This window comes from Acipenser ruthenus, unplaced genomic scaffold (genome assembly GCF_902713425.1).
Source record: "Acipenser ruthenus unplaced genomic scaffold, fAciRut3.2 maternal haplotype, whole genome shotgun sequence".
Classification (NCBI taxonomy): Eukaryota; Metazoa; Chordata; class Actinopteri; order Acipenseriformes; family Acipenseridae; genus Acipenser; species Acipenser ruthenus.
Window position 1 is genome coordinate 81,428 of NW_026708132.1, and position 13,648 is coordinate 95,075.

The window sequence follows — 13,648 nt, forward strand, 5'->3', positions numbered from 1 at the left end:
TAGGAGCCACACGCTTCTATAGCTCAATTCGCCTCTCCTCTGAAGCCCACAGCGCAGGGGTGACTCTGTGAGCTGCGTTCAAAGCTGTGTTGCTTCTCTCGTCGACAGTATCGGTTTGACTCTTATCAAGCTCTTAATAATAATCTGCGTGTCACCCCTGTTTTTAGAATCAGAAGTACTGTGGCTGCTGCATTCGAAGCTCTGTGATTCTTTCTCCCACCTCCCCTCCCCCCTCCCCCCCAGCCGGATTTTTCCACGCTGGGGGTGACTTTTTACCAGCTGTAAGAAACCGAGTCGTCTGTTTTTTTTTTTTTTTTTTTCTTCGAAAGCTGCTCAGCTTCTCTCCCCAAAAATCCCACCACCCTGGGGTGACGGACCGGCCTCTGCCAGAGGCGCGGGAACGATGGAGGGGACACAGGGGAGTCCCGAGAACCCCAACAGGGCCGTGGAGTACCTCCTGGAGCTGAACAACATCATCGAGAACCAGCAGAAACTGCTGGAGACGCAGCGGCGCAGGATCGAGGAGCTGGAAGGGCAGCTGGAGAGGCTCAGTCAGGAGAACAAGGACCTGAGGCTGGACCGGCAGAACCAGCACCAGCACCAGCACCACAGCCGCAACGTGACCCAGAACCCTCCGCCCGTGCCTCAGAGGGACCGCCGGGGGCAAGCCCGCCTGATCAGGGGGGTGTCTCGCAGCTCCAGTCCCGGGGCTGGAGAAAGAGGGGACAGAGGGGACAGCTCAAGCACCAGCCCAGCCACCACTCTCCAGAGACAGTGAGTCCAGCCGCTGTTTTGATAAAGAAATTGTAATCGTTTGCTGGTAATATTGATTAGGTTAGATTAATTACCCCCCCCCCCTTAATTAAAAAGAAGCACCCCCGCCTACTAGGATGATTAATTATTAGGTGATGCAAAGAATAACAGATTATGGGCTACACATTTTTAATTGATCTAGCACAAGCGCTGATACATTGTATGTGATAAGGCAGCAAGATTTATCACGCGTCTGACGTCATAATCAACCTCCTTCATCCCAAAGTGCCGCTTTAATTAATAGTACCGAATGCCTGTATGGTCTTTGGAGGTCGTGTTCACATGGTGGGTTAGTAGGCCATCCTCAGTCACTTGTGGATCTGCTATTTATTAAACAGCAAGACACTTTTAATATATGTTTATTTTATTTTTTTTACATTTCCCTTAACATTTGATCATGTTTGCTGTTGTTATTCATCAGGTTTCATTCGACTTTATGATGCAGAATTTGCTAATTCTACAGGGTGATGATGCTGAAATATTGGCCAGCGTGGCACTTAAGGTTCAAGCACAAAGCAAGCTGCAGGCCAGTTAGTGAAAAAAAAAAAAATCTATGAATATATGCCAAGAACTCAGTACAGGGCTCCCTCTTACAACACTGTATCCAGGAGCCACAGTTACAAGACTGCGCTATTTGCTTTCTTACAGCGAGAGAGAAAGGGCTGGGAGAATGCTATTGCGGAGCACACAATACAACTTGTTCAGATGAGACGTAAAACAAACGAGCTCCTATTAGAAGTGACTCTGCAGCAGCAGCAGCAGTTGTTGATGATGCAGAGTTCACCCCCTAGTCTCTGTAAGTTGCTTTGGATAAAAGCGTCTGCTAAAATGACCAAATAATAACAAAAATAATAATAAAGGGAAGCGTTACTGGCATTCAAATCCAAACCCTTTTTTTGCAGCATGACGTGACCACCTAACCCCACTTCGACGTACTCAGCAGCAATGACAAATCAGTGGAACATGTGTGTGTGTGCGTGCGTGCGTGCGTGTGTGCATCTTACATCATGAGGACTCCTCACAATGATGGCAATTGGTAAGAAGTGTGTGTTATGCTGACTGGGGGCCGTGTCTGTATACTGCAAACGTTGGTTTTGAATGCAGACGTTTATGTGACTGTCAGTGTGTGGGTGTGGGTGTGGGTTTGTGTCAGTATGTTAGTGCGTGTATCTGACTGTCAGTGTGTGGGTGGGTGTGTGCGCACATCTGTGTTTCTGTGTGTGTGTCAGTGTGTGTGGGTGTGTGCGCACATCTGTATTTCAGTGTGTGTGTGTGTGTGCGCGCGTATCTGTATTTCTGTGTGTGTGTCAGTGTGCGGGTGTGCGTGTGCGCGCGTATCTGTATATCTTTGTGTGTGTCAGTGTGTGTGCGCGCGTATCTGTATTTCTGTGTGTGTGTCAGTGTGCGGGTGTGCGTGTGCGCGCGTATCTGTATATCTTTGTGTGTGTCAGTGTGTGTGTGCACGTATCTGTATTTCTTTGTGTGTGTGCCAGTGTGTGTGTACGAGCATCTGTATTTCTGTGTGTGTGTAAGTGTGGGGTGTGTGTGTGCGTATCTGTATTTCTCTGTGTGTGTGTCAGTGTGTGGGTGTGTGTGTGTGGGTGTATCTGTGTTTCTTTGTGTGTGTCAGTGGGTGTCTTTGACCTCTCATAATGGGACCTGAAAGATCTCAATTTGCACGAGTGCTCCAGCCTGCATGAGCCTGCAAGGAGGCAGTGCGTTTTGTGTAGGTGAGATCCTGCTGATATGAGAGAGAGAAAGAGATTGTGTGTGTGGGTGAGAAGAGCGTGGTTGATCTGGAGAGAGAGAGAGAGAGAGAGAGAGAGAGAGACAGAATTAGCTGCATTTCTTAGTAAAAAAAACCCCAGTTCGCTCAAGTCTGTATTTTTCTTTCTGTGCCTCGTAAAAGTACCCAGGAATTACGTATTGTCTGTCAGCCTGCATCACCTGGCGTTCTTATGGGCTCTTTGCTAGTTCCTCTCCAGGCTGTGGTTGTAAATAAGAGATGCTCTGTAAACAGTGTGGGTCGCCTCCAGGACCCGCGCAGCTTCGGTCTTTGATGTCAAATCTCCCGCGGCCGCCGTCTTGTCAGTGGAGTTTTTAATCTAATTAGCCCGCTAAACGCCACTGCGTTCCTGTAATACACAGGGGCTGGAAAAGAGAGCTTTAATTAGGGTTTATCTGGGAAGTGTTTGCACGATTTCCGATCATTTCTAAGCAGCCCCAGGGGAGGTAATAATTATGATATCTGACAATTGCAAGGGAATAGCTGGGTGCCATATTCCAAAGCAGGGAGTCACAGCCGGAGGGGAGATTTTTGCCCACAGAGCAAAATATCCAACTGGCTTTCCTTCCTTTCACAGTGCAAGGTGAAAAGCGTCTACCGTTCTGTTCTACCGAGGGATCACTGGAGTTTGTTTTTCTGAATTTGGCACATTCAGTAAGTGCCCAAAACATGATAAGTGAATCTCACTTTCCCGATTTTCCAAAGGCTAATTCCACCCATAACCCTAAAACCCTCAATAGTGCTGAGCGTTTAGAAAGGACTAAAGTATCAAGCATTTCTGAAGTTTAGATCGGTATTCTTTTTGCATTAAACCTGTTTCGTTTTGCTCCATTATGTCACGCTGTTACAGAAAATAAAACATGCAATGTGGTTTGCTTCATTAATGGAGATTTTGGCTATTTGACGGATCGCTCAAAGCTAACGCACTTTAAAAGTAACTCACAGGGGTACAGTTTAGCTCTCTTCCAGATCGCATGCAGCTGTGGCCAAAAGCATCATCCTATAGAATGAACTAAAAAGTGCTTCATAAAGTGGAATGAAACCTGCTGAATAATGTGACATTAACATATTGAATTGCACACCACTTTATAGTTTTTCCCTCTATACTGACAACAATTGAAAAATGTGACATTTCGAAATCTAACGTGAAATGCTACTGAACTATTATTATGGCTTCCATCATTTGGCCAGAGCTGGAAGCCTTAAGTCTGCTTGCAGCCCTCTCTCCTTCCCTCCCACACTCCCACACCTGGCCTCTTCTGCTCCCAGCTCCCGGCTGTGCCGTGGGGTGTGTTGTCTGGGTCAGGGGGTGTGAAAGGCTGCTTGGCTGTGTGAGAATGTGTGAGAGAGAGGAGCAAGCCCAGGGGGAGGCAGGAGTTTATATAATAACCCATCTGATCAGACTGTGACAGGGTAGCTGTGCCTTCTGTAACGAGCTTCATATTCAACAAGCTTTATTTTCTTGATTTGTTTTATTTTATTCCCTCAACCTCTTTCTCTCCATGTCTTTCTCCCTCCCTCCCTCTTTCCTCTCCCTTTCTCTGCCTGCCATCTCTTTCTCCTCTCACTCCCTCTTCTCTCTCTACCCCTTCCCTCTTTTTTGTGACCCTTTGCCTTCTCTCTTCCTTCCTCTGTCTCACACACTCTCTTCCTTTCTCTCTTTCTCTCTTCCTCTCTATTTCTGTCACTTCTGCTTTCTCCCTCCCTAACTCTCTACATTCTTTGGACTGTCTCCTACTTTCTCCTCCCTCTCTTCTCTCGCTCTCTCTTTTCTCCCTCTCCCTTCCATTCTGTCCCTCTATTTCTACCCTTTTTCTCTGTCTCTCTCTCCACTCCCTCTTTCCCCACTCTCTCTCTCTCTCTCTCTCTCTCTCTCTCTCTCTCTCTCTCTCCTCTCTCTCTCTCTCTCTCCCGCACAGTTTCAGCAGATGGCAGTGTCTGTGTGAATCCACTGCCTCCCCCACACTCACACCTGCTCAGGCAGCTCTTGACAGGCAGGGGTTGGCACGTCACTGACAGGGAGGAGGGCTAAGCAGCACTCACAGTGAGAGAGGGGGAGTGTGGTTTAAACAACCCTGTGCTGTTTGCTTGAGTTGTTCATCTTTTTAGGGGGCACCCTCTTCGTATGGATCACTGCCTGCCAATGTCTCTCTGTCTTGGCAAATATCGCTACGATAAAGTCCACCACCGGAAGCCGTAATAGTGGCACGGTATTTCATGTTAGCACTTGTTGTTATGTTTTTTTTTTTAATCACTCTTCTTGCAGTGCACTAGAGCGGACATTTTAAAGAGCTTTGAAACAGACTTATGTGGATGTTAACAATGAAAATGACAGGTCCGTTATTTAAGCAGTTGCAGCAACACGTGGGGGGGAGGGGGGGCGGGGGTTGGGCGGGGGGGGGGACGGGGGGACGCCGAACGCTGTTTTTTTCGGACCCCTGTTAAGCTGCAGTGTTATTTTAATAGTATAGTTTGCAATACGCTTCCATAGTTCGATTTCATTCAAGCTGCAGGCAGACAGTCAGACAGAGAGTGCTGATCACAATCCTTCTCAGTTTGACAAACAGTATAGCTCTGTGTGTCAGTTGTTTTACAACATTCTCCATCGCCTCTGCATGTACAGTGGGTTAAGCCTAAGTGGTCCTCTAGTATTAGATGCTGTCAATTCATTTTTTCTGCTGCAGAGATGAGTCAGTGTTGACGCTGTAATTGGATCTAAACACTCTCTCTTTTTTATTTCTTTCTCTCTCTCTCACACTTTCTCTCTCTTTTGATCTGTCCCCATACTCACTCCCATTTCAAATGAGAGCAAACCAATGTACAGACAAGCTTGGTGAAAGCCTCAGTAAACTCTCAAGCGTGGAGCAGCATACTGTACAAATGAACTACGTTAAGTCTATTGAGTCCACAGTGGAGTGAATATAAACGCTTTTGTAAACAGTGGTACACTTTTATAACAGATTAATGGGTTTCCTAGCGTTACCAAGTTTGACAGTGTGGTCCCGCCCCAGCATTGCCCTGTGTAAAGGACAGCACAGCGAGGCTCTGCCCAGCACACAGCAGGCAATGCCAGTGTAAGACGCTACATTAGAACTGCATACGCTGGGCTGCTGAAGTTCTGCTGGGTTTGACAGTGTAAAAAACCTGCGGTAATGAATTTTCTAACCTGTGTTTTTTTTTTTCTTTCTTTGTCTTTTTCTTTCAGGTCTGACGGGGACTCTTCGAAGCAGGGAAGGTCTGTAACACTCGTTTATTTTCTCTCACTCGCTTTTCATTCTAGCTGGACCATTGCGAGGTTCAGTCTGTTACCGGACCGGAGAGGGGGTCAGTGAAACCTGATCAATTAAAAAAAAAAAAAAATCAAAAATGCTGTCTTTTTAATATTTTATTGCGATACCAAACTTGTAGCAAGCGGATTAATGTTTAACAAAACCGAGTCAATTGAATCTAACTTATGCAACGCTGAGATATAAAGGGGGTCGATCTCTATGGAAACAGCAGATCTCCCTGCTGGCTGTTCCTGGGATTGAACTTCCCCCTCCCTCTGACGCCAATTCTGACCTGCGTGGCTGTTCTATGTGTTAACCACCCACCCCTCCTCACCTCACAAACTGAACCTCACAGTCCATTTAAAACAGTGAAGAGCATAGCATTACTGACTCGTGCAGCCGCTGCCACCTTCTCTGCGGTAAATGTGTGTCCTGAAACTAGACTACAGAACACACAGGAGAGCACTGCACCAGTCTGAAAAGTTTGAAAGAACAAAAAAAAGAAGTTTTGGCTGAAGACGGAGCCAATTAATATCTTTTGTCAGCTGACTTGTAACTTGCCCATATGATGGATTATTGAAATGATTCTGTCCATTTGACTCCTGTCCCCATTTATAATGTATAAGACTGCTGTCTGCTGAACAATGTAGGCTGATGCTGTATGTTCAGCACATTGATCTTTTCAGTAATGCTGTCTTTTACGGTATGAAACTACTGTTCTGTCTGTAATACTGTACAACTTGTTACTGCCAGTTAACCTAATTTGTCTGTATCTTACAGTACAAGACTAATCACTGTTAATATGAATGTAATATTAGTTAACTCTAATGGTATAAGACTTGTGAGAATGCCAGTCTGTATTCTAGTCTGTATTCGGAGATCAAGATACCGTATATAAAAAAATATTTTGGCGTACCGAAACAGAAATGTTGAATTTATGAAACAGGAATTGGAAAAACTAGAAGAGACTGAGTCAAGCAGACCAGTGTTTGGGCTCTAGTGCCTTCATCAGTGTTATTGAAACTAGAAGAGACCGAGTCAAGCAGACCAGCGTTTGGGCTCTAGTGCCTTCATCAGTGTTATTGAAACTAGAAGAGACCGAGTCAAGCAGACCAGCGTTTGGGCTCTAGTGCCTTCATCAGTGTTATTGAAACTAGAAGAGACTGAGTCAAGCAGACCAGTGTTTGGGCTCTAGTGCCTTCATCAGTGTTATTGAAACTAGAAGAGACCGAGTCAAGCAGACCAGCGTTTGGGCTCTAGTGCCTTCATCAGTGTTATTGAAACTAGAAGAGACCGAGTCAAGCAGACCAGCGTTTGGGCTCTAGTGCCTTCATCTGTGTTTTTGAAACTAGAAGAGACCGAGTCAAGCAGACCAGCGTTTGGGCTCTAGTGCCTTCATCTGTGTTTTTGAGGTGAAACTAGACGAGTTAAGCAGTCTGTCTCCAGTGCCTTCTTTTGTATAATGGCTTGTGGTAAGGTGGTGTTGATGTGAAAAGGCTTTGTTGAGACAGTGAAATCTGGACGGTCATATTAAACAGCTACGTCACAGTTTACTTTTAATTTTAAATTGTTTTAATTGTTTAGGTGCTCAAGATGCTTCAGAAAAGGAAAGCTTTGGGACGGTTCTTTGTCAAAATCGCAATGCTCTTTCCATGAAAACCCATAGCACATACGACATGGGCTTGTATAACTGATATAATCACATGGACACAGCACGGGACTATGCGGTATCTTCTTTATCCCAAAATAAATAAAAATAAAAAAGATACCTAAATAAAACTCAATAGGCAATGGAACCGCAGAAGGCGGGATATTTATTATGACATCACAACGGTAACCAGTGGCAACATGCTGTCCCGTAATGCGACGCATTAACATGATGCATTAACAACCACTTGCTGCATGAATAAAGAAAATAAAAGGGTTGAGATGATGTGCGAGCAATCGGAATGTGATTCTTCTGAGCGTTTAGGGCGCGTTAAGTAAGTCAGCCGCTCAGTGAAAGAACCCACTTAACGGCACGCTCAGTTCTGCTCCCTCTGAGCAGCTCAGCGCTGCGGAGCGAATTTCATCAGCGACCTGAGTGAGCTCGGAGCCGCTCACTTACTTAACACACCCTTCGTTTTTGTCTCTTTTCTTTCATTGCCGGCGTTATCTTGTCTTTCTTTCGTACCTCGCTGGATGCGGGACTGTTTCATTGCTGTGTCCTGCTTGATTATAAGGGGAGATGGTAAAAGCTTTTACTAGGGGACACTTTTATAAGGGATTGCAGGTTGAGGGCTGTAATCTTTGACTGAATAAAGCGTGTCTCCACCGCTCTCAACCATCTTAGTAAAAGCACAGCAACATGTAATAATGCACAGCGGAGGCTAAAGCACAGAGAGGTGTGGTAAATTAAAAAAAACAATCAAACCAAGGTGCACTATGGTAATAACATGTGGGAAGGCATGGGGAAATATACATGTCAGGATATATATATATATATATATATAAAAATATAATGCTGCAGATTAAACTGCTGCAGCCCAGTAGCTCTGTCATTATTGTCGGCACTCTTGCACTCCTCTTTAATGGCGTCTTGTCGTTCTTGTTTGTGTGTTTCGTGAGTAGTAAATAGAATAAATCTGCATATTTTTGGATTTTTTTTTACTGATAATAACTCTTGGGTTAGCTTGTTAAAGAGTTGGATAATCTGCTTCAATTACCAGGGCAACCAACAGCATCTTATAACTGTTGCCCCTAGCAACACCCTCTAAAAAGAAACAACAAATTGAAAGCCGCTGCCTGAGAATGGCTGTTAAACAAACCGCAGGGCATTTCTGTTGCAGTAAAACTACATTTACAACGTTGTTCTACTGGGTTTGACAGTGTGTTCGCGCCCCAGCATTGCCCCGTGTACAGGACAGCACAGCGGGGCTCTGCCCAGCACACAGCGGGGCTCTGCCCAGCACACAGCGGGGCTCTGCCCAGCACACAGCGAGGCTCTGCCCAGCACACAGCAGGCAATGCCAGTATAAGACACTACATTAGAACTGCATACGCTGGGCTGCTGTAGTTCTGCTGGGTTTGACAGTGTGGTCCCTCCCCAGCAGTGATAAGAGGTACAAGAAGGGGTTAATGATCCTGCCGCAGCAGAAAGGGGGTGTGGCATCAGGACAAACACTTGAGTTCTCCGAGAACAGTTGCCGTGGAAACACAGTGATTTATCACAAGTGTGCATGTCGAGAGCGGTGTGGGCGTGAGAGAGAGAGAGAGAGAGAGAGAGAGAGAGAGAGAGAGAGAGAGAGGCGTCTTTTCATTAAGTGTAAGTGTATGTGAGCATTTTATAGTGCCGTCCTATGAGTAGTGCCCTGTGTGTACGACAGGACAGCACAGCGAGGCTCTGCCCAGCACACAGCAGGCAATGCCAATATAAGACACTACATTAGAACTGCCCCAGCATTGCCCCGTGTACAGGACAGTGTCGGAGTACTGTCTCATGTCTCGCTGTCTTGTAGGTTTTATAGTATTGTCCCTGATACAGGAAGTGCTTTACACATCCTGGGACTGGGCCCAACCTCCTCCAGTTGCCATGGTTTCAGGGGCCTGTTCTGGGCTGCACCGGTGACTACGTTGTTCCGATGTTGTGTTTTTTAGCATTTGCTATAAAACACAGCAACAGTTCTGAGACCCGTTTTTTGTCTCTGCTCTTCTCGGAGTTTGCTAGGAGAGAGTTGCATGGGTATGTCTTGCAGAATGTAATTGCGACCTTGCGGAAAATATGTTCCTCAGAGCTTCATTACTGAAAGTGAATAAGACAGCATAGCGGAAAATTAAAAAAAGGTCCCCATATGTTGCATACAATCAGGGATCCATTGCGCTGTATAGTTTCTATTTTACAGCCTGTGGTGCATTTGGGGTGATTTTCTGGTACATTACCATACCCTTACATTATGGTACATTTTAATAATTTACCTGTTACATATACCATCTGGCATAAGTGATCCACAACCTGCTGTGTATTCTAGCATGCAGTCCGTGGTGGATTTAGTCTCTCACTGTATTAGAGGACATGAAGTCTCTTTTCAGAAGAGTCAACCTGCTTATTAAAAAAAATATATATATAAAAAATGATGCTACAGCTAGTAACAGGTAAACATATAAAAACAGTGTTTTAGAATTGAACGCTATGTTCTTTGTACATCGGATAAGAGTCCAGGACTGGAATTTGATCCCTTAATCGGTTGATTCCTCTAACTTTGATTTAGAAAGTGATTTCGATGTATATTGTAACACAGGAGAGAATGTGGTATGTTTTCAAAGTACCATGTGTGATGTACTCTACCAAACACTCTGAATATTCAATCCGTGATGTCATATTTCTAAGAGCTGTTCAATCAAAGCCGTCTAATACTTTTTTTTTTAAATGGATTAAAAAGTGCGTTTACTCACAATCCACTGAGCACGTGAGTTTTTTTCCCCCCAGATATCCTTGATTTCTATTCCTCCACCAATGACAGGACTTGATGTCTTGATGTTTATTAATCTAATATGTGTGCCGTCATTTTGTACTTTAAATTCGGATACAGAAACCGCAGTGCATTGGCCTTTATGTGGATAGTCTCTTTACCTGAACCCTCCCTCCCTCCCTCCCTTCTCTCTCAGGTTCCCTCACCTCCCTAGACCCCTCCCTTCCTGTTCCTGTCTACTTGATGGATTTACTCCTTCATTATCTCCTTCCCTCTTCTCACCATCTCCCTCTCCCACCCTCTCTTACCCTCTTTTGATCCCTCTCTCCCATTTCTTTTCTCCACTCACCCTCTCTGCCTCTCCCCTCCCTTCAGTGTCACTCTCCCTCCAGATTTCTTAGCAGCCCGGTTCATGTAGCTTATTACTTGCAAAGGAAGCAACGGCGGGGGAAAATCTCAATGCCCGTCCATAACTCGCATCACTCAGTCAAAACTTAACTTCTGGACAGTGTTCTGTGAAGCTCATTGACTGAACTAAGTGCCCTGCTAATCACCCTGCTGCCTTCTCCCTCTCTCGCTCCATCCCCTTTATTCACCTCTCTCCCTCTTTCTCCTCTGCCCGTCCGCATTTTCTTTCTTCCTCTGCTCCTTCATTCTTCCTTCTCCTCTCTCTCTTTTCTTTCTACCCTTTTCTCTTTCTCTCTTTATTCTTTTTTCTTTTTTTTTTTTTTCGTTGTTGTTGTTGCCGTGGTTGTAGCACGCTGGCTGTCCAGCCCTCGCCCATATCCTCATTGTTGTTATTCTGGTCGTTGTTTTATTTTACATGTGTATGGACCGGGCTGCTGCTGTCGTTTCTGATCCTGGCGGTACAACCCCCCCGTCCCCGTCCCCCCGTCCCCCCTCCCCCTCCCCCTTTCTCTTGTTGTCGTTCTTCTCGTCCTGTTTTTTTTTTTTTACCACGTCTCTTTTTCAGCCGTTTCTGCTTGTTTGAGTTGCTTTTGTAAAAGCTGCTTGTTGTCGTTTTTTTCTTGACGTTTTTTTTTTCTCTTTTTTCTCTACCTCTCTCTTTTTCTTTCTCTCTTTCTCTTTCTTTCTCTCTCTCTCTCTATCTCTCTGTCAGGTCTCCTCCTCCTCCTTCCTCCACCACCACTACTACTGCTACCGCTAGTTGTGCTACTACTGCCTCCCTCCATCCCTGCCTGCCGCTAAACCTCTCGAACCCTTCTCAAAGCCACCACCAGCCCCTCAGCCTCCATCACCCAGCGCCAGCCTCCCACAACCACCCGTCTCACCACCAGTACTGCTGCCCAGCACGTCTGCGCCTGCCCCAGCCGCCCGCCCACCTACTGCCCAGCACTCACCCCAGTGCAAGACACTCCGAGCAGGGCAGGTAAGGGCAAGACAAGAGCCCCATACTCTCCATTCACCCACCCACCCATCCCTCTCTCGCTCCCTCTCTCACCACCTCTCGCTGCCTGTCTCTGTCATTCACCCAGCCCACTTGATAGAAATATTCGTGTACACAGTATCTTTCTCTGTTTGTCTCTCTCTCTCTCTCTCTCTCTCTCTCTCTCTCTCTCTCTCTCTCTCTCTATATATATATATATATATATTTATAACAGGGCAGGTAAGGGCAAGACCAGAGCCCCATACTCTACATTCACCCACCCATCCCTCACTGACTCTCTGTCATTCAGCCAGACTCTATATACAATTGTTTTGCATCACCCTCTATCTAGAATTAACTAAGTTTGCTTCACAAAGTGGAATGAAACCTGCTGAATAACGTGACGTTAACATATTGAATTACACACCGCTTTATAATTTTCCATATACTTCAAGGAAAACTGACAAAAAATTGAAAAATGTTACATTTCGAAATCTAACGTGAAATACTACTATTATGGCTTCCGGTAGACTTTTTTTTTTTTTTTGCGATATCATTTTGTAGTTACACAATGTCAAATAAAAGATCTAAATTATGTTTCTATCGTTTATTTATTTATTTTTATTATGTCTCAGTCTTAAAATTCTAGGTGATGCAAAACTTTTGGCCACAGCTGTGTGGAGCAGACCCCTATGCTATCGACTTGTCTTTCCCTGTTTTTTACCCAGACAATATAATATCCTCTTCATATTCTCTCTCTCCATCACTTAGTTAATATCCCAGTATCCTTCTGTTTGACTGTATTTTTTATGTTTTATGTTTATATCTAACAGTGCAGGTAAAGATCAGCTCAGACGCCCATTCTCTCCATTCTCTCTCACTGCCTGCCTGCCGTTCACACAGACTCCTAATACAATACCCCCTTCTGTCTGTCCACCAAGCCACCCCGATTAATATCACAATCAGTGTCCCACTGTCCGTCCTTTTTAGTCCTCAGCGCCTATCACCCAGGCACTCAATATCCTGCCTGCCTATCACTGAGTCAGTATATTGACATATTGATCTATTGATCTGTCAAGACCCCACAGCAGGCAATGGTTAGCCACCCGGCCCTGACGAACTCATCTCTCTCATCTCTCTTCATCCTCTCTCTCTCTCTCTCACACTCAATCTATCCGCCAGTCACACTGTACCCTGTGTAAGCCTGTCACTGCTCCATCTCTGATCGGCTGGCATCTTGTGTCTAGTATTTCAACTCCAGGATTTGACTGTAGGCTGTGGGCTGGTTAGCACTAACCCTCCCCTCTTTTACCCTAAAGAAGCTTTCACCATGATTAGTGCTAATCGTGGCAGGGGGCGGGGGGGGCGGGTGTGGGGGTGAGACCGGCAGGGTCACTTGAGTCTCCGGGTTTCAACCAGGGCTTGAGTCATCCAAATATAAACTCGAATCGGACGAGTTTGGGCCCCGAGCAATCTGGAATTGGACTTTAGTTATCAAGAGAAGACTTGATTTGAATCATTTGAAATTCCAGACATGAGTGTCTTTCTACCAGTCAGACCGCTATGAACCAACCTATCCTTACCCTCTTTCTCTCTCTCATTCTCTTTCTCTCTCTCTTAGCATGTATATATGTATGTATATATATGTGTATGTATATATATGTGTATATATATATATATATATATATATATATATATATATATATATATATATATATATATATATATGCAGTCTGTTTGATATTTGCATATAGCTGCCTAGTTAAATGTGGTGTCAGAATTGGGGGGGTTGCTTATAAATCCGGAATATTCAAGAGATGACGGTGTGACTTTTTCCCTTGGAGGGTAAAACCACAGCTGGATTAATAGAAGGTTAAAAGTCTGCAATTATTATTATTATTATTATTATTATTATTATTATTATTATTATTATTATTATTATTAT

The 13,648-nt window shown here is 44.9% G+C and overlaps 1 protein-coding gene across 2 annotated transcripts in view; it reads left to right on the top strand.

The window, feature by feature from the left end:
* LOC117401727 (IQ motif and SEC7 domain-containing protein 2-like) overlaps positions 1 to 13,648 on the top strand; it is a 54,657-nt gene that overhangs the window by 2,240 nt on the left and 38,769 nt on the right. For both annotated transcript variants that reach the window (XM_059019939.1, XM_059019945.1), the window contains exons 2-3: positions 330 to 774; positions 5,805 to 5,834. In XM_059019939.1, the coding sequence (XP_058875922.1) occupies positions 404 to 774; positions 5,805 to 5,834 (401 nt within the window). In that variant the 5' untranslated portion in view covers positions 330 to 403. The remainder of the gene's footprint in view (positions 1 to 329; positions 775 to 5,804; positions 5,835 to 13,648) is intronic.